The 21,486-nt window shown below is 44.9% G+C and overlaps 1 protein-coding gene across 5 annotated transcripts in view; it reads right to left on the bottom strand.

The window, feature by feature from the left end:
- The window catches only part of l1cama (L1 cell adhesion molecule, paralog a), a 51,406-nt gene that overhangs the window by 11,597 nt on the left and 18,323 nt on the right, over positions 1–21,486 (bottom strand). For 2 of the 5 annotated variants that reach the window (XM_086121251.1, XM_086121260.1), the window contains 9 exons: positions 12,096–12,333; positions 8,524–8,538; positions 5,439–5,541; positions 4,928–5,130; positions 2,389–2,517; positions 1,883–2,053; positions 1,459–1,573; positions 1,068–1,252; positions 41–172 (listed from right to left, as the gene is read on the bottom strand). In XM_086121251.1, the coding sequence (XP_085977377.1) occupies positions 41–172; positions 1,068–1,252; positions 1,459–1,573; positions 1,883–2,053; positions 2,389–2,517; positions 4,928–5,130; positions 5,439–5,541; positions 8,524–8,538; positions 12,096–12,222 (1,180 nt within the window). In that variant the 5' untranslated portion in view covers positions 12,223–12,333. Of the gene's footprint in view, positions 1–40; positions 173–1,067; positions 1,253–1,458; positions 1,574–1,882; positions 2,054–2,388; positions 2,518–4,927; positions 5,131–5,438; positions 5,542–8,523; positions 10,486–12,095; positions 12,334–21,486 lie in introns of those variants that run through there. The other 3 variants (XR_015101950.1, XM_086121270.1, XM_086121248.1) reach the window with 3 other exon arrangements.

Here is a 21,486-nt window from a genome sequence, read left to right as displayed (position 1 = left end):
TGCTTTATTCACACGTGCGTGCATTTGTTTGCGTACTGACATGAGAGAGGGATCCCATTGATGGTCCAAGCGATGACCGGAGTTGGGATGCCCTCTGCCTGGCAGTCAAGTCTGACATTCTCACTGGGCGCGTATAACATACTGACCGGTTCTTTGGTCCAGTAGGGAGCAGCTAGCGAATTAAAAGGGAATCACATGAGTGGTTTTTATTCTTCAAAATGTACATAATAATTTAAATAAACATGATTGGAACAGTGAAGACTAGCAAGTGTTGCTAAACTGTTGCGTGCGCCCAGGAGGTTTGCAAGAGATTTAAAATGACATGATGATGTGTTAAAAATCTCCTAAATCTACACACACATTTGCATTTTTTGCTTCCACGACAAAATTGGATTCATGTTTCAAGGGGGAGTTTGCAGTTTTACCAAAAAATGAATTAAAATAAGTCATATTTGTGCAAACTATCGGCATGACCTGACAGAAGTACATTAACAAAATGGGATGTGAAAAAATAAATCATTCTTCTCTGTCCACATCTCGTGCCTCTAATTTGTTTTCCAAAAACCACAGTGCCCGAAGAAACGAATCAGTGGCAGGAGGCGTAATTGTCAAGGTTTCAATCATTTACTGTGCACTCGGGAGCACACATAACCGGCGCACCCCCGCGGTCTTGCGCTGACGTTGCGCATCTGGAGCTTTGCCGAAACTATGGCGGGAACATCCACATTGGGTGAATTAAAAGAAATTTAAAAATAATTTTAACAGCCCATCCAGGTTTGACAATAACTGTGCAAAACACAAGCAAACAGAAGACTTGGCTTGGGGCATAGCGACACATTGCTACATTGAAATCAGTTTTAGCAACTCCACCTTTAATTGTTCAAAGTTTAAATGAAACTTTTAAATTGTATTCATTTTTGTGTCAAGCAGCTTTTCATGATTACATTTGAATTAATCTTGACTATTTCTGGCCTGTCTGGGGGAGCGAGGTATGCCGTCACCGTCAGGATGTAAACGGGCAAGTGCGCATGTATTTACCGCTGGTTGTGTGTGTGCGTTTGATGTACCTTCCACTGCCACAGTGTAAGAGTGTAGGGCCTTCCCTTGGGAATTCTCAGCAAGACACTGATACTCGCCAGCATCACTTTCTGAGATGTTGGTGAAGCGCAGACGGCGGTCAAACATTTCTTTGGCAGTACGTGATTCGGACAGCTCGCCGTCCTTCCTAACCCACAATACTTTGGGAGTCGGACTGAGAGGAAAGAATTGACAGATTGATTAAATTGAGAGGAAGAGGAAGGAGATGCAAGAAGCAAAGGGGGCAGGAGAGTGCAATAGCAAAGATAATAGGAGTGGGAGGAAAACTGAGGGTTAAGAAGGTCCACTTGACTGAAAGGTGCGTCTGCAGGCATCAGATACGTTTCAGCACATACGGTACGCGCACATTTAGACACTCACTAGCCTTGGACGATGCACTCGAGCTCGATGGTCTGGCCCCTGAGTGCATGGTAAGTGCTGTGGCTTCCAGTAGGTCTCATCATGTGGGGCCTTCTGTTCCGCAGGACTGAGTTGGCTGAAGCACAAGCATTCACACACAACAGACCCAAGTGTCATTTCTCAAGGTGGTCCTGTGTAACGTGCTGGTCATCTCGCCTCTGCGTGAGCCACAGATTTTGGCAGCCACATCCTAGTGTGAGATGTTACCACTGAGACGGAGGAGGTGATAGCTCCACCAGTGGTGTGTCTGCTAGGTTGCGTTCACTCATGTGGCCCAATTAAATTGGGCTGAAGTCGCAAAGGCAATCGTTCGATGCGGCCATTATTGGAGAAAGCACATTTCACGCAGTCTTTGGTGCATCTTGTCGACTTGAGTGAAACTTACTCGGGTTGACGGTCAGAGTGACAGGTTCCTTTGCCAGAATGGTGCGAGTTGCCAGATATTGGACATTGCAGGTGTAGTCATCCCTGCTGTCCGTGGTTTTCAGGTGGGCAAAGTACAGGTTGCCATCCTTGCCCACCACCACCCGCTCGCTCAGTTGGATGTGACGGAGGTCTGCAAGGAGACATGAGACAACAGCACAATTCAATGGAGACCAATGTGGACTTTGGTTAGAATACGTAGGCCACTTTGGCACACGTAATCAGATAAGCGACTCGACCGAGACGGTTATATCGCTGTGACTTTTCCACTCGCTCAAGCCTCGCTTTCCCTATCGGCGGCACCCTTCGGCACACTTGGGCCAGTTAAAAACCAGTTGAGACTGTGATGTCACACGGAGGAAAAATCAAGACATTGATGAGGCGACGTCATCCTCATGGTGGATGTTGACTAAAGGATGTGTCAACAGAACACGGAAATGGCAAAGAAATGAAAGGGTGTGTACTCACTCCAATCCATCCAGTGAATGATGGGCTCCATGGAGCTCTGTGGGGGGTTGCACTTCAGAACAATACTGCTTCCCTCTTCAGACTTCACATGTACCGGTACTGTTTTCTCTTTCTGCAGGGACGGCGGGGCTGAATGGGGCCGAGTAAAGGGAAACATTCGCTCATGAGAAGAACACCACCACGCGTTGGAATATGTTCACAAAAACCCATGCCTTGACATAAGAGTTTAATTCATACCGTGATCAAAACATTTGTATCTCAACTGAACTTTCTCCACTGAAAAAGATGGAAATGCCATTAATGTGTTCCAAGCTTCCAGATAAAAGCCAAACTAATTTGTTGTAATGTGCTTTTTACCGGAAAAATAGCCCTCTACGATATTGTACTCACAACACAAAGCGAAGATATCATTCGACAGAATGTTCAAAAAAACCAAAACAGTTTTGGTCTCAATGCTAGGGAGATTGTGCTGCTGCTTCTGTGTGTTGTGTGTGCGTGTGCCTGCATGTGTGCGTGCCTTGGTCACCTGGTGGCAATATGATGCAAAGAGAGAGGCACGCACGAAGAGGCATTTCACAACTGATTCAGTAAGCTGCAGTGATTGTTTGCAAAGGATAAAGAATATATGCCTGGGAGTATTGTTACCTGTCTACGCGTGTTGTCCATTTGTGTTCAGATGTTGTTGGCTGAAAGGGTTATAACGCCACAACACTGATGCTGTGGTGTTTAGCATTGTTTGCTAGTATTAAGCTCAACTGACTTAAGGTCATTTTATGTGGTTGTTTTGAAGACATGATGTGTCATTCTATTTGTTTGATGTTTTACTTTGAGAGGACGCTTCAGCTGGGACTGGCATTAAACAGCTTGATGCTTCTTTTTCAAAGAATTCTTTACTAGCTGCCCAATCGTTGCTTGTAGTGAAGTGCAGCTGAGTTCACTGCCACAATACAGCACTTTGCGCTCCAATTTTCGCTCAGGTGTCAAAGCAAAATATTGTCTGAACGACAGCCTGTTTCTCGAAAAACTTGTCGGTTGCCCAGTACCTGAAGGCACAACAGTATCTTGTCGCCGTCACGTTGGCAACAAGACTTGACACTCATCACTTACAAGGAGGCTGGAGGAGTAGACGAAAGCAGCTCTTTTGTCTGGAGGAAGTGGAACAATGTGATTTGGGAGTTGTGCGTGCTAGATTTGCTTGGTGCCTCCCCTCTGCTCATCGTGCGCAACCCCAAGGGAGCCACTGAAGAGGGCTTTGCATGACATCAGCTCACCAGTGTTTCTGGGGAAACGGTTGTCAGGGAAACTGTGAGTGAAGGGGTTCGCCGTGGAGAGATCCAGCCACATAGGTGATGGATACACAAAAGTGCACTTTGCATTACACGTGTCCACGGCCTTGCATAAGTGTATATTTGTGTGTGTGTGTGTGTGTGTGTGTGTGTGTTCGTCTTGCTGCCATCATGTTCTTGCATGTCATTATGTTCAAGGTGGCTGTGCCGTGTTGTCCCAGTCTGAGTCTTCATTTATGAACAAATGAGCTCTTTAGTAACCAGGACAACTCGACATCACACAGCTCTGCTATTGGCCTGCAAACAGGCAATTAGCTGGTGTGAGCTCAATTACAGGAACGCTCAAGCATTCCGAATACATTTCAAATATATCAGGCTTCTTAAGTGTAGAACTAATTTTCAATTTCAATATTTAAAAAACAAACAAACAAAAACACCTCTGGGCTTTATGCTGCTCATTTGTGCCCATCTCACTTTTTTTCTTTGTTATATAATGAAACTTATTAGAAGAGTGGATCTTGTTATTTCCAACTTCACATCTATAAATGCACTATAATATAATATGCGATATAATGTCAACACGATAAAATTGTAACTTTTTGCCTTTACTGTGACCAAATTTGGCCAAATAAAACCTAAACGACAATCCTTTTATTTGTTTGAGCTGAATAGAACAGTTTGGGTGCAATACCCAATGGCCTCATCCTAGACTCAAAATCTGAAATGTTTCGGTTGATATGTCTTCTAACAGAATACATACGGTAATTGAAATTTTGGACTAGGGTGCGATTCCATGTCATATTCTTAGCATATGAAACATACGTTTAATGGTTTACTGCACTCAAATGGAACAAATATATGGAGCCTCTTCAATATAAGAGAAAAAAAAGTGCAACAGATTTTTTATATATATACAGTACATACAGTATATTGACCTTGTTTTTCCAACCTGTGTGATGTGCAAACACACTAGAATTTGAAAAACCAAAACCAATGAATGCATAGGCCTACTTCGTATTGAGAAGAGCTGATGTAAAAATAAATACTATACGTAGTAAAAGAAGCAGAAAAGCTAAACAATTTCAAAATGTACATAATTGTGTACGTGGCAAAAAATTGCCACAAACAAGGTGAAAGGGTAATAGAAATCCAACAAGGCTTGAAGGTTAAAATGCAAGCGTTAAGCCATCCATGACGTGACTATTGACTTGTTGGACCATTTTGTGCTGACTCAAGGTCGGGTGCCTTCTCACCGTCAGTGTTGAGCGTGGCCTCATTGGAGACGGCCGTGCCGAGCTCGTTGGATGCGTAGCACACGTATTTGCCCTGGTACTGCTTCAGGGAGTCCACTGTGTTGCTGAGGGTGTAGAAGGCAAATGAAACCAAGCGCTCCGTCACCTTCAGCTCCGGGTCAGTGCCTGGGTCAAACTCCTCTCCGTCCTTCGTCCATCGAAAACTGCAACAGAATCGAAACACAACCACATTTGACTCGAATAACTGCATGTCCTTATGGGATTAAATTCGAGGACGCAAATAAATTGAAGTCCCGGTGGGATCCCAGAGCTTATAAAGTCTCATTGTGATATTCCTCCTTTGCTTGGCAACCTCTGAGCTCAACCACTTGGAGAGATTGCTTTGCCACATTCGTCCTTTGTTGATGACAGAATCGTGACAGAAAGCTGAAGCATGATGGACTAATCAATACGGAGACTGAAAGTCACCCTGAAAGTCTAACTCAGAGTGCGCGTGCGTGCGCATACGAACATGGGCGGCGGGTTTCCCGAGGCTTCGCAGGTCATGACGAGATCTTCCACGCTGAAGACGGTGACGGACTCGGGTTGTGTGACGATAACAGGAGGCCTCTTGACTGCAAGGATCAAAAACAAACATTGTCATAATGGCTACACGTTGGGAATGAACGCAACAGAATGTCACTTTGCTCAAAGACCAGACTTTAATACATGTGTTGCTTCACCGTTTGTGTGTTCATATAGGATTCTAACACGACATGATGCTAAAAAAAATCATCTGACTCGATGGCATCAGGGGTTGTTTGTCAGCATTAAGCTAAGCAGACAGCTTCAAAAGCAAAGCTATGTTGTCGGTTGAAATGCACAAAGCGTTATTGTCTTTGTTTTGTGTTTTGCTTGACGTTAAACTTCAACCAGGCGGGAGTGTCAGTGATCAGCTTGAAGCCTCTTTTGGGAACATGCCAAACAGCTGCTTGTAGCAAAGTGAATTGAGTTCACTGACAGCATCCAGCGCTCATATATCAAATCAAAGTAAAATAATTATGTACAAATGGTGACTCATACCTCAAGAAAACTAGTAAGTCAGATCACTTGTATTTCAAGGCACCGCTGTATCAGAATTTGATTACCCTGTTCATGAGATAATCTTGTCCAAAACACGCTGGCAAGCAGGGTGTCACATGAGATGTCTGCACAAAGGATTTGGTCTGGGCATTTGTTTAGCTTTGGCTTTTTCCAGTTTTACAACTTTTTCAAAGATGGACCCCCCCCCCCCCCCCGATCCCCAATAGGAAGATAAGAAGTATGCGATTATACCCATGAATTTACATGACATAAGACCACAACTCCAGTGTCAACACACACAAAGGTCAAGCATCATATTGTTTTTGCATTTGAACTGAAGGTAATTCCTTTTACAGTAGCATGACAGTTGTGGGTGTAAATGTTGCTTGTTTTCTGATGCTGACGGTTTGATCCTGTAACCAAATATTTATTTTCTCAGTTTTTTCTATGTGCAAGACTTGAACAAATTATGGACATTTTGCCTGAAAGATGGCCTGCTAATGGATTCAAAATTAGCATTCTTCAAAATGACTCCGTAAATGGAGTTGAGAGTCGTGAAATAAAAACTGTGAAAGTGACTTCCTACTCGCCTCGTAGCGAGCCCAAGTTGAGCTACGCTGCGTGCCCAATTTACTAGTTATTTCAATTTTGTCTATCAGCTTATTAAGACCTAACAACTCGAGCTGAATTGGATATCCTAGCGCTAGATATGGAGGTAACATGCACTCAACTTATGAGTTCACTTGATTTAAAAAGTAACTTTATTAGTCTGTCTTGTATTGTGTTATTACTACCGATTTATAAACTCTTTCTCGGGGCACCATTATTTTATGGGAGTGGTGCACCATTTGTTTGGTTTCATTACACATGCATTAACTAGTGCTTTAAGACATATTACTCTGGGGTAACGCATACATGACCCGATGACCTGAAGGCACAGAGACGCCGATCATCTTTAGGTCAACAGCTGCCTAGAACTCCACGTCTGCATTTGGGCAATATCATGAGGAAGCAGTCCCAAGAGGAGGAGGAGGAAATTGGTTGGGAGGTGAGCAAAGTGGATGCAGCATAATTCAAAAGGGGCATGAACGGGGGATTTTAGTGGACCATCATCTTTGCCTGTTAGTAGTCTGTCTCTTGTCACAGCCTTCACTAAGGATCTTTAAAAAAAAGTCTACATACCCCTGTTCAAATGCTGGCTTTCTGTGATTGAAGAAAAATGAGAGCAAGAGCAAACATGTGGAAACCTTTTCAGCTATTAATGTGACTTAGAACCTGTGCAATCTAACACTGGGGAAAAAAATATGGTTTTGTTGTTTGTTTTTTAAGAGGGGAGATTAAAAAGTAGGTAAAGGTAAAGATAGATTGAACTAATGTTAATTAAATGGGAGGCAGCACATCCTGGCCACCGTTTAAACTACTGTACTAGTTTCTAGCAGGGTTTCCCTTTCATGTTTTTCTTTCTAGAAGAAGCCTCAAGGTTCAGTGTCAACACGGAGTGCTACTGGGAAATGCTATTTGTTCCCTTCACCTTGACTAATGTCCCAGTTTCCGATGAATAGAAAAAAGAGCCCCAAAGCTGACGCGGCCACCATCATGCCTCACTGTATTGAAGATGAACAGTTTTGCTTTTGTGCCAAACATATCTTTTGTAATCATGACTCCAAAAAATACAATTAAAATCAACCTTGGTTTTATTGCATCATAAACATTTTCTCACAAGTGTAGGAGGAATTTCAAAGCAGGTTTTGCAAAATGTAGCCACACTGAATCTTTTTTTTGGAAGATAACGTTTCTGTCTTATCTCCGTACCCCGCAGCCTTGACATGTAATAAGAATCTATATAATTGGTTAGTGTTCGGAATAATTAATATTCCTAAGATTGTCTCGTAAAGGAAGCAATTTAGCAGTGGATTCTGATTAGATTGTGCAAGTGTACCTTTTAAAGGGGCCACTGGTGAATTAATTGATTCGGGAACTGCAATGGCCTTTCAAAGAAGTGATTGGACAGCAGCGAGAGCGAGCTTCAGGCAGGTAAAGGAGAGCAAGATGTCGAGCAAGCCACGAAGCGGGTTGCCGTTGCCTTGGCACCCGCGTAGACCGATGTGCCGCGATGAAAGGTTCGACAGAAGCGAAAGGTAGTGAGAGAGTGAGGGAATGCAATGAAAGCTAATAAGCCCCTTCCTGATCAAATTCAAGTTCTGCGCTGGGGGCTGTGCAGAGCAAGGTGGCGCTTTGATATCCCCATGCTGCCCATGTGACTTCCGAGAGGCTCACAGTGACACACACACACACACACACGGAAAAAGACAATATGGACACATGCGAGGGCACTGAACACTCAGACGCGCAAGCATAACAGTGCAAATGCTGGATTAATTCAAGTGCAGCTCAGAACAAAGCCTCCCCACTTTTCATTTATCTATTTATTTATTTTGTGAACTGTGCGCTGGTAGGAAAATAGCCCCAGCGGTGTTTACAAGGAGCTGTGCCAGCACCTGCATTACCAAAGATTGATCAGTAAAAGCACTTACGTTCACTGATGTGGTCTTTTTGGAATCCACAGTGGAAGCAACAAAGCAGGCATGAGGGAGAAAAGGTTTTAGTTACAGTACACAGGAGGGACTTAAAGATGTTGAACTTAGGTAGACAGCTATCACTTTGCATGCCGCATTGACAGTCAAACAGTGAATAGAAGTAAAGATATAGATCGGGAATAGGAAATTTGTTTTGGCTTTTTGCGAAGCCGCGCCCTGTTGACACAGACAGGCCAAACACAGCACATGACAGAGCTCGGACAATTTTGCTTCCATAAACTCGATGGTATTTCACTTTCGCCAACTTTACAGTTTGCAAGCGTTTTAGAATGGTTTCACTCTCAAACACATGACCTCTGTTCCGATTCATCCAAATTTTAGCATGCAATGCTGCCTTGAGATGCAACAAAGCAACGCCAATGCTGTTGGTGAGCCCGTCGAGGAGATTTCTCATCGTTTATTAGCACGAAGCCAAAGTGATTTATCTAAAGCGAAGCTATACGGCTCCTTTAAATACACATATGCATGTTTAGTTTGACGGTAACCTTGAACTGGGAGTGGCAATGATCAACTTGAAGCCTCGTTTTCCCAAGAATTGACCGACAGCTGCCGAGCTGCTGCTTGTTGTGAAGTGAGTTGAGTTAGTTGTCATCATGCGGTGATCATATCTCCAAAAAAAAAAAAACTGCAGAAGGACGGCCCGATTTTTGAGAAAAACTTGCAATTTGGGTCGCTCGAATCACAAAGCACCACAGTATTTTGCTTTGTAACAATTGCAAATTAAACATGACCCCGGTGTCACTCAAGAGATTTTCTGGTTCATTGTACATAGACAATAGATAGTGTGGTTAGATACCTGAAAAACAATCATGGTACACATGAACAAAATAATGAATGACACATTAGTGTCTTGTGCCACAGAGCCGCCCCCAGCCCCCCCCCCCCTCCACACTTGCTCAAACACATTGATCCAAATCACTGATTTGCACTGACATGTCACCAGCTCGTAAATTGAAAGGCAAGGGGCACCTTGACCTTTTCCATCTTTGTCTTCCTCTTCCTTCCTCTTCGTCCACATCATTTCGCGCTCGCCATAAACCCACCCCCACCCTTGAGGAAAAAAGACGGCTGGCTAGTTTTATGTCCTTTCATCCGCATTTACGCCATGTGTGTGTGTGTGTGTGTGTGTGTGTGTGTGCGAGTGTGTGTGCATGTGCGTGCGTGCGTGTAACTGAGCTTGTTTGTTCACAAGTGTGCGTGGGTGATGAAGGACAGTGACTCACTGCAAGCACTTTCCAGAAAGGCAAGCAGCAAATAGAGTTACTGGAACGCTTTGTCTTTCTGTTTTGACACTTTGCCAGATCAGCTGCATCTCCACCCGCAATTTACTTGCTGGACCGCCCTCTTTTCTTCCAACAGGCATGAGCAAGAGTTCCAAAACCATGCGGTTTCTGATGCACAGGCACACAGTGTGTGAGATTAATATTGTAGACTCATATACGAGGGCTCTCAAGTGATTAAAAATTTGAAGCTAATTAATCACACAATACTCCGGAATTAATTTCCTATGAGGCTTGCAAAAGATATTTGCTTGAGGAAAATGAAATTATTGTTAATCATCAAAGTAGAGATTCAGAGACTAAAAACTGAGTTAACTGATTTTTTTTTGTGTCAACGCTGAAAATAATTTAATTTCCAAAATTTATGCATTAACTTTTACGGTATGTGTGTGTGTGTGTGTGTGTGTGTGTGTTTTGTTTTTCCCCTCTAACTAAATGCCAAACTCAAAAATATAACCGATCATTCACTCACTCATTTTCCCAACCGCTTCATCCTCACTAGGGTCGCTGGGGGTGCTGGAGCCTATCCCAGCCTATCCCAGCCGTCTTCGGGCAGTAGGCGGGGGACACCCTGAATCAGTTGCCAGCCAATCGCAGGGCACACAGAGACGAACAACCATCCACGTCCACACTCACACCTAGGGACAATTTAGAGTGTTCAATCAGCCTGCCATGCATGTTTTTGGAATGTGGGAGGAAACCGGAGTACCCGGAGAAAACCCACGCAGGCCCGGGGAGAACATGCAAACTCCACACAGGGAGGCCGGGGCTGGAATTGAACCCGGTACCTCTGCACTGTGAAGTCAACGTGCTAACCACTGGACTACCGAGCTGCCCCAAACCTATCATTCAGGGGTGTCCAAATCTGGTCCTCAAGGGTGGCTCTCCCGCATGTTTTAGATGTTTCCCTCCTCCACCACACCTGATTCAAATGACTCGGATCATTATCAGGCTTCTGAAGAGGTTAGTTATGAGCTGATCATTTGAACGAAGGAGGGAAACATCGAAAACAAGCAGGAACTTTGAGGACCGGATTTGGACACCCCTCCTCGAGTTGATTGATAAACAACATTGTTGTTGTTCGCGATGTACATGAGTGTCATTAGGGATGCACGGTGGGTGACTGCTTCGTGTTTCGGCCTCGCAGTGCAGAGGTGCAGGGTTCGATTCTGGCTTTGGCCTTCCTGTGTGGAGTTTGCATGTTCGCCCCATGCCTGCGTGGGTTATCTCTGGGTAGTCCAGTTTCCTCCCACATTCCAAAAACATGCGTGACAGGCTGCTTGAACACTCTAAATTGTTCCTACGTGTGATTGTGAGCGTGAATGGTTGTTCGTCTCTGTGTGCCCTGCGATTGGCTGGCAACCAGTTCAGGGTGTACCCCACCTACCGCTCTGCTGGGATGGGCTCCAGCATACCCCAACCCTCGTGAGGATAAATGGATTAGAAGATGGATGGATGATCGCCATTAGTGAAGTGCCATCATTATTTGTTTATTTGAACCTGTGAGATTGTGTGGTTGCATTTTTACCTCAAATAAATAAATCCTATTATGTTTGCGTGATTACATTTTTTTGTCGTGCAAGGGGATGTGGGGTGTAGATTCTCTTGGACGTTAAAGCAGCATGTGACTTCAAATGTTTGAGAAAGGCTTGGCAAAGAGGAAGACGAAGACTTGGGATCAGAGGGAGCAAAACTGCTACTGTTTTTTTTCTTGAGCAATCCCAATGTTGATTGAATTACACCACATTCTGATTCTGATTTGCTCAGAGGAACTGGATCAATAGAGTGAGTAATCAATGCTCCACGACAGGATCAATTAGAAAGTAATTAGACACACAACTGCATAAGGGCAGGGGTAGGGAACTCCGGTTCCTCGAGAGCCATGTACTGCCTGTTTTAGCTCATCGATCAGCCTATCAGCCAGCTCTGTCAAGGCCTGAACAATTGAATCAGGTGTGTTGGAGTCAGGAGGGCCCTAAAACAGGTAGTACATGGCTCTCGAGGAACTGGAGTTCCCTACTCCTGCATAAGGAGGAAAAAGGAGCCTCAATTTTGAGCACAAAAATCCAGCACTGAAGACAAAAACACTCAATCTGCTCCTCGCTCTATTGAATCACAAAGAAATAGAATAATTAGCACACTTTGATGAGTCAACATTATTGAATTAGCACAACAATTTGGTGAATGCAGTAGCACCGGTCTTGCAATATGACATCAGAGTATACTCACAGTTGGAGGGAATGTGTATGGTTGCTTGGCTGGGCTGGAGGAGGTAGAGGAAGATGGGGATGATGAGGAGGAGGAGGCCCAAGCGCCGCCCCCTACTGCCAACCTGCTGTCGCTGTACGTGACCCATGGCTCACTGGCCCATGCAAGTCCTCACACACACACGCACACACAAGTGGAGTGGAGGACTCGTCGTTTGGCTTGTCGTTGCGCCCCTCGTGCCCTCCCGCTGGTCTTCTTTCTGCCACATAAAAGAGAATGGAGGTTGGGTTTGGTGCGGGAGGCCACCAGGGGCCATGTGTCACAATGGGAGAAACATCAGCCTGCACCATGTGGTCAGACTCAGACACGGAGTTAATACACAGAGGGAGAGTTAACTGGAAAATCTGAGCAACAATGAGTGTCTCACCATTTGGTTAATTATCAGGACATGGCCAGTGGTCCATATGGACTAGCCGGACAGATGGACAAAAAAACCCCACCGACAAGACGCCAATGCGCAAGTGATGGACAGATGTGTACACATGCATCGGATGAAGTGAATGATTCAGAATGATTAAAGAAACATGAGCTCTCCTGGTGGGGGGGATTGCAAAATTGAAAGGATACACAGATGCTGGTGACTGTCAAGCAAAACGGAATGTCATTATTATATTGGCATTATCATGATTATTATTATTTTTTTATATTGGATTGCATTTGTGCAAGTGTACTGGATGAAGTGTCATGGGAATGTATGCTGCAGGCGACTTCATTTAAATGTTTAAGAGATCCCTTTCCGGATAATGTCTGTAATCTGATCGAGGTCTGGCTATCATAATATTCATTCTGAATCACCTAATGACTCTCAAATCAAGTAGACAATGGTAGAAAAAAGTTTCATTACGGTTCAACAATCTTGCAATTGTCTAGTTTTGCACTGAACTGGAAGGACTCGGAAAAGCAAACTATGTTCACATTGAGCTTTAGAACAGAATCCTCCCATAAATTAAAAAAAAAAAAAACAATATTCAAGTCAATTCAGAAAATTGTTTCTACAAAATATACATAATTAATGTGAAGAAGATGAAAACAGAAAGAAAGAAAAGCGCACCAAGACAACTAACACGTCTTTTCACTATTTCAGTCAAATTTGAAATGGTTGTTCACGCTCCAGTCCTTCCTGCAGTCACTCGTGTGATGCCCAGGTGTGCCTTGTTGTCTCTTCGATTTGTTTGTATTTCATTCCGTTGTTACATACATCATGTAGCCTTTGTCACATCATGTTTTCTATCCTAGTTTTTTTTTCTGTTTTTACTTTGAGTATTTTCATTCTACCATGAGGTGTGCTTGCATTTTGTAAGCAAACACTTATTGGGAGATCCTCCCCGTTCACCTGCCTTGCCCCTGCTGCTTCGCAGCATTTGGGCACACTCTTGGCTGCACCCCCCCCCCCCCCCCCATGACAAACCCCCACAAATCAGACAGACCATGACAAAAACCTTCATCGCTGACATTGTCTGTTTGTGATGAAACAGCTTCCTTGGACTTCTCACCTCATTGCTTGTACCGCATACACACCCGCTCACTCCATTCGCAAAAGATGTTCTGAATAAACTATGTGAAACCGTCAAAGCTGATCACATTCTGTGTAACTCCCCAGAAAGTGTTGTCAAAATAATCTAGTCATAGATTTGTGCTCGTTCGACAAAGGATGGAATCTAGGTCCAGATCCAGCCCAGAGTCCTCTCCTGAATTTATGGCTTCCTGTGTGGCAAACCGCCCCTGCCAGGAGTCCATCCATTCTCCATCTGTACCTTTGGAGCAGGTCCGAGCCGTATTCCCACATCGTGGCACCATGAGGGGCAGCCTGCTGATTGTTTGCTCCATTCGGTATCACACAGAAAGAGCTGTTAGCACACACCATCATTAGCACCTTCAAAAGGAAGAGACAAAAGAAACCACTGATAAGGGGGCAAGGATGCTTATTTGGCAGTCGCTCAGTCGTCGCTGTTGGAGCTCCTGGCGCTGCTCTGCGCACCGCCGTGCGTTGGCACCAGCACAAGAGAGTGCTCCGTGACCTTGGAGAGCGGGGGAAGGTCGCTGAGAAGAGGGATGGAAAAGGATCGAGAGGACTGGAGGATATTTCACCAGTGGGCTAATTACAGCTCATCACTGTGAAGATTTCAGTGTCACGCAGTGGAGTGCAAAGCACAAAGCCAGAGGCGGGACTGGCTGAATGTCAACATCAGTGGACCCAAATGAGGTGAAATGGACGACCAAACAAGGGCTGAGGCCTTAATGGGCCGGTTTGAACTAGCAGCATTAGTATTAAATGAGCCATAGAAGTGGCTCGCCTGCCTTGGTGAAGGATGCTGGAGGAGCAGAGGATATGTAAGTGTAGTAGAGGAAGAGGAAGGGTGAGCTGGAACCGAGGAGGTGGCTAATGGGAGGAGAGGAGAGACAAGGACTGACCAATGCTGACAGCTGTGACATCAATCCCATCCATCCTCTCTTTGATACACACATATGCAATTAAAAATGTTCCAATTAGTATGTGCTTTCATATGTTCACTTCTTTCCCGCAACTGCTTGAAGGCTACACACCTAGCACCGCCATCAGATGGCGCTTAACAAATATCCAACTCCATTTTATAATTTTTTTTTTTTTTACACCAAGGAATAAAAATGGGTTGGAAACCAGTTTTTAAAAATGGACAGTGAATGGGCTTGTCTATAGTGCACCGGGAGGCCATCGCAAAGTCAGGGACCAGAGACGGAGGCAGAAGTGGAGGGATTGAGCCGCTCAGAAAAGGGAGGCGGGGCAAGACTGATTCGAAATTTGAAAGCAAGCCGCTGAATGTTAGGATGAACTCCAAAGTACGCAGGCACCCAAGTTTAAGGAATTCAGAATATGTATTCTATGCTCCCACTTGCATGTTCTAGTTCAGAGTTGAGCTGCAGCATTTTGACGCAACTGGAGACATTTGAGGGAGGACTGGCTGATTCCACAGCAAAGCACATGACAGACATTGAGCCGAGATGTGATGAAGGCTTGGATTACAGTTTCAAAGTGCTGCTTTGTCAGAAAAGACTCCACCTTTGACAGCTGCCTGAACTCAAAGGAGCTGGACTCAAGTGCTGTCAAGTACAACAACAAACAAAGTCAAAACCAAATTAAGTATGTGTTCATCATTATTTCAGTAGAAATTGGACCAAAAGAAAGTTGAAAATCAGACTGTTTTTGAGGCCCAAGAATTGTGTTGTGTTACTCAACACTTTTGAAAGCTCACCTATTTTTCAGCATGATGAAATCAGATGTTTAAGTGGTCCCAAACACACACACACACACACACACACACACACACACACACACACACACACACACACACACACACACACACACACACACAACAATACACCCCAAGTGGCCCCTACTAGAGAGGTTCGAAAAAATGCGCTGCTGACAGCAGTTTTACTACACCAGGAGGTTCATTAGAGGCTCTAAATTGTCCTTCAGTGTGATTGTGACTGAACGCTAGTTTGTCTGTGTGTCCTGTGATCAGCTGGCAACTAATTTAGGCTGTGGCGCGTTCTCTCCCAAGCTCAGCTGGGATAGGCCGTAGCTTGCTCATGACCCCAATGAGGATTAAAACACTACAGAAATACGGATTGATGGAAAGTGGGCAATTCATTTACAAATCCTGGAGCCACACATTTATCCAAAGCAAAATGGGTGTTTTTTTTTAAACCTGTGTCAAAGTATAACATTTGCTCATGAAAAGAAAACAAACAAACAAACACTGTGTGACGCAAAGTGATATGACCACAGTCTTATAATTGCGTGTGTGCAGCAGAGCGTAAATTCATACATCCAGACACGATCCGGTCCAACAAAAGGTGCACTTTGCAAGTGATCAGGAATAGAATCCATAAAGGGAAGCACAGTGATAATTTGTGTTTGAGGACTGAGTCGCACACACACACACACACACACACACACACGACACAATGAGACCTACGCAAGCTGCAGTGTGCTGAGCGACATACAACATCTGCCTCATTTCACCTCACAATCCCACTCCTGTTAGCTGCTCCATTGGGCAGGTTCAAAGGTCGTGCCTGCGACCGCTGTGATGAGCCATTAGCATGTTCCTGAGTGCTTTTAAACACTCTTATCACAGCTGGAATGTCAAGGGTGCCATCAGAAGCCAGCCAGTCATGAGGGTTAGGATGGGGGTGTTAGGGGATCATGAATCCGGCAGTGCTCAGATGAGATTTGAGGGTGTGGTTGATTTTCACATGTGCCTGACTTATTCATTTCCACATTCATTTTCCTGACAAATAGCCTCAATGTTTTGCCATGCTGTACTGTCTGAACAACGGAGATGCTAAAGTGTGGCCTAAAAATGCACATGCCTGTTTAAATGTGCTTGTGTACCACTGGTTGGAAGAGCCTTGCAGGCAACCGTGTCACGATCAGGTTTGAACGCTGTGCTCCTTTGTCATCATCGTTTTTGTAGTTGGCATTGAGGAAACGTTTTGGACGTCGCAATGCAAGTGTTTCCAGCTCATTTAGGCCCTCTCATCCGAGGATGCAATGCACAAGATCAAACCAGAGGACCTCATGTTGCACCAAACATGCACATGACTGACTTCTACTGCTTGATGTTTTATGTACCGGTGATGAGATGGAGATGTATTCCAGCAACATGGTGAGTCATCAAAATCGATTCCAAAACGCTTCGCCGTTGTGATCTACTGCCATGTGTGTGTGTGTGTGTGTGTGTGTGTGTGTGTGTGTGTGTGTGTGTGTGTGTGTGTGTGTGTCTAACCAAACGTGTGCCGCCACGCCTCCTGTTAAATTTTAATCAATTCAAACTGTGAAGATGTGTACAGGGAGAAGATGCGGGACGGAAGAGCGGAGAAAAATAAATGAATACATGTCTGCCCGTCCCCTTCTTCACTGAGCTTCCGACTGTCGAGAGCAACGTGGAAAAGAGCAGATGATTTGGATGTAAACAAAGACATTTTTCACTGGCCAAATGGACATCGCGGGTCTGAGATGAGAAGGGTCAATGGATACAAAGGCGGGGATGAGGAACAAGGTGATGCTGGTGGGGGGGAGTGGGGGTCTGATCAACAGCCTCTGCTTGAGTGAATTATTCATATAAATCTACTTCCTGGAACATAATTTGCCCCACATTCACCCAAATTCATAATTCATCTGCACCCCTTGGCTTTGTGCATTCGGTTAGAGTCCCAGACTGATTCTGTCCGCCCATACCTGGCATTTTCTCCCCTCGACCCCAGACGCCCCCGCTCCTCCCTCTTCCTCTCCCTGGCAGGGTCATACTTTATGCATGAGCTTGTTGCAGTGAGACGAGTGTGAGTGGCAATGGCAGAAAAAATACTACAAATCTTTTCGAACAACAGCAGCTACCTGCTTCTGCTGTTTGACTCCTCATTTCTGTCTGCAGTCATTTGCCACGTTGAAGATTATGTCCCGCCGGAAGCCTTCGTAATGGTTCATCAAAGCGTTTCCGCCAAGCAGGGAGCCATGCAAGCCATCAGAAACAATGAGGCTCCATTTTCCTGTCTGCTTTTGATCCATGTTCTTCTTCTCACCTCTTATATGGCGACACTAAAAGCTTTCTTCCAGTGCCTTCTCTCTGTCAATTGAATAACTCGCTGGAGAAGCACTCTGCTGAGGCCAATATGCAATCCAGAGGATTAATTCAATAGCAGTACCTTTAATGGAAAAGCGGGTTTACATCACAGTGGGAATGCAATCACTCCCTCATGCTGACGAGATTGTGTTTCAAAGCTAATGATCCACAGTCAACAACTAATGGGAATTTACCAGCTGGAAATGAAAATGCAAATCAGCCGCTCATATGGAAGCAAGCTACCTGGTGTCGAACGGGCCAGATCCGGCCGGTCACGTCATTTTATGTGGCCCATGAAAGCAAATCATGTCAACTTCCATGACGCTTGCTAAAATCTAGACCGAAATGTCAAATTGTCCTGTGTGATGAATAACGTTTATTTGATTCTGCAATCTTTTTTTTACTCCTTTTTAAGCCCGAAGCCCTCTGCTCGCTATTGCCCCTTTCTCTGTGTTTCATATGCACACTCATGGCCAACAACGAGGCCCTCTAATGCAGCCATGCCAGTGGACTGTCTGAAGGGACGATGCATTTTCGGGGTGTAGGCATAGCTAGCTAGCTGGTGCATGTTACAGTTGCACTGAATAACTAACTGCTGGTGTGAACAAAGGCGGCTACAAGTTCTTCAACAGTGGCAGAGGGGTGCCTTAGGCACTGGGCCACATTTCAGCCACGTCCAAATGAAAATCTGGAAACCTGAAATGGTGGGAAACAATTTAACGCTCTACATCCACGATTGAGTACTACACAGTTCTCAGCCTTAACACATGCAGTCAGCAATTCTCTTTAAACATGTATAATTTGAATTCACTTGACAAGGTCTCTCAAGCCACACATTTCATTGAGGCTTCGTGGTAAATAACCAAGAAAGAAAACAAGGTGGTTGGAGGAGCCACAAGGGCAAACGCCTACTCTGGCTGTATTGTGGTTTCCATGACAACACCGTTTCCATGCAACATGCCTCCAACACCCCCCTCTCTCTTGCACATTCAACATCAGTAATTCAAACGCGGACACGAGCAAGGTTGCGCTTTCGCTTACATATGCTACATGCACACATGCTCACCTGCTCATTCATTTGTTGCTGACATCTCTCTCTGCCACACATTCAAGTATAAATGCTGGAGGCCATCATATGAACGACACATGAGGAACACTGAACGTAAAGACATGTCAGCAAATATTGAACATAATAAAAAAAATGTGTCAACTCTTTCTTTCGACTCATCCAAGCAAAAACAAGCAAAGCGTTCCCGAAGACCCCAGAATTTGAAGAACCGTCTCCATCTGCCAAGAGAAGGACGCCTGATGTGATTTATTGATACACTGTTTGTCCCCTAACGAGAGGGTGATGGAATACACAAGGAGGTGAATAATTGAAGGAGCGACTGCTAAACAAATTCATTTTGGAAACAGAACGCTCAGTCAAAAGGAAGGCAGCGCCAGCATGACATCGCAATGGAAAATATGATGACAAATAAGAAGCATGTGTGCAGCGAGAGCCATCCGCTAATGGGATCCGTGACCAGTACAGGCTGTGGGGTGTCACTCTTATGTAAGCGGGGATCATACTGTGTGTGTGTGTGTGTGTGTGTGTCGCGTGTATCAGTGAAGATCAGCACATGTGTCAGCACCTCCACTAATCTCTCCTTGCAGCCTTTGCTCCTCGCTCCTTCTGCTTCTTAAACATCAGGTGCTGCTCAGCGCAGCCCACAAGTGGGAAGTTGCTTTGACGACGACCACATGAGCAAGTCCAGCCAAATGAATAACTCGATGCAACTCCAGTTACCACTTGCTTTCAGTGCCTTTGTTAGTGACATGTGTACTTATTGAGGACACAGCAGAACCTTGGTTTCGAATGCGCCCGTGTGACTTGGCCATTCATTTCCGCTAATCAATGCGCCGCGCCATGTTCTGGTGACTCGGTCTGTCGTTATTTCGGCATGTTTATCCGAAGCATTTCGTTAGTTGTGTAAAAAAAGGGTTCGAAAGAGGCCAAAACATGTTCCACAATTCACAAGGCAATCACAAGCCTCTCGGTTTGCTCGGCAGCATCGGCCAACGTCGGGCCTTTTAAAATAAAAGCATTCCAGCATTTCACCGCATTTTTTTCACTCACTGGTGGATGATCTCGCAGTCACACTCAATAAACAAGCACAAAATTGTTCTTGTGTGAAGTCACCAATGATGGGCTCCAGCTCATCTGTGACTAGTATGATCAGCTCGAAAGCAAACAGACTGATGGGCATGTCAAGGAGGAGATGACGGAGAGGTTGATTTTTAATCGCTCTTGCTCCACCATCGATCGTCATCGAAATGACAACGGTAATCCGTACTGGCCCAGCTGTGGGGGTGGGTAGTGGCTCATTTGCATGCGATGATCAATACAGGTTCCTATCAACAACACTGGACACGTTGCTCTAATTCTTAATTTTGGGGTTAGGGGGGCGGTTGGGTGAAAGCACAACTTCCTTTTAAAACATCTCGAAATGTGAAAATGCATAACAGACTAGATATTAACTGCTGTATTTATGTTCATGTTTGAAGAGATGACTTTCTGTATCAAGACCAGCAATTTAGTCTTCTTTTCTCTAGAAAAACAGCACGCTTTGATTTCCGGCAAATGGTTAACGATGAGGAAGTCCATCCTCTTGAATGACTTTTCATTGTCCTGTCTGTGGCTGAAGCCGGTTTATAAAATTGACTGTTAAAAATAAAACAAAGCTGAAAAAATATATAAAGAAATTACAACATTAGTTCAAAGAATTGTATGTAACATGCAATTGTGATGCCACTTCATTTTGCCCGTGAATAATATATATTTTGGGATAAAATACCACTGAGTACACGACACACTGCCTACATTTTATTATGATTTAGGAACTGGACAATTTTCCTGATTTATATCCTACATGCACAATGGGAGGTAATACCCAAGACACGGCAAGCGCCTACAGACAAGGAAAGCCAGGGGAAACGTTTGTAGAAATACGCCAAGGCATTAAGGCGGTCCAGACAAGAAAACAGCACTGGAATGTAGTTTTGCGAATGTGTGCATGCGGTGTCGGTGGTGGAGATGTCCTGTTGTAGGGCGAGCACCTATGTACACATGCATGGGTGCATGCTCAAGCAGCGCTTGCCTTCACGTTCTTGGCCTCGCGCCCGCGTGTGGCCGTCATTTGCTTCATTAGTCGTAGCGCCACTGCGCTTTGCGCCCGTGGCACAAAGCTAATGACATGACACACCCTTGGGGACACGCGCAAACACCCCCAACCCTTCAATGTGCATATCCTCATATTATTATTCACAGCAGGAACGTGCAATGACGAGGACGTGCAGCTTAGAATGTGCCCGCTGCTTTGACGACTTTATGAAATGACAAGGAGGAGCCGGTAGCAGTCACCTTGTCCTGTCTCCTGCTGTGGCCGACAATTGCTGCTTTGCTTCTCTTCATTTGGCTCATGTCCTATTTCAACACGTACCCCTTGGGAGACACATTTTCTTTTGCCGTGATCTACAAAGGTTTGCGTTTTGTTTGCGATACTGCAGTAATCGATGTAGCGCCCAGACTTTAAGAAGCTAACGTTCCATGAATGTGGTCTTGGAAACGGATCCTGCAGATTGGTGGAGGGACAACATAAAGTGCATGGGCGTGGACCGAGGCACTACAAGTCAACATGTGATGCTGTCAGGGCTGGGACATGCACGAGGCTGAATGAAGAGAGAGGACGGGGGAGGGCTGCAGG

The sequence above is a fragment of the Hippocampus guttulatus genome, chromosome 1 (genome assembly GCF_054856545.1).
Source record: "Hippocampus guttulatus isolate MCC_2025c chromosome 1, RoL_Hgut_1.0, whole genome shotgun sequence".
NCBI classification, from domain to species: Eukaryota; Metazoa; Chordata; class Actinopteri; order Syngnathiformes; family Syngnathidae; genus Hippocampus; species Hippocampus guttulatus.
This window is presented reverse-complemented; position numbering and strand designations above follow the sequence as displayed.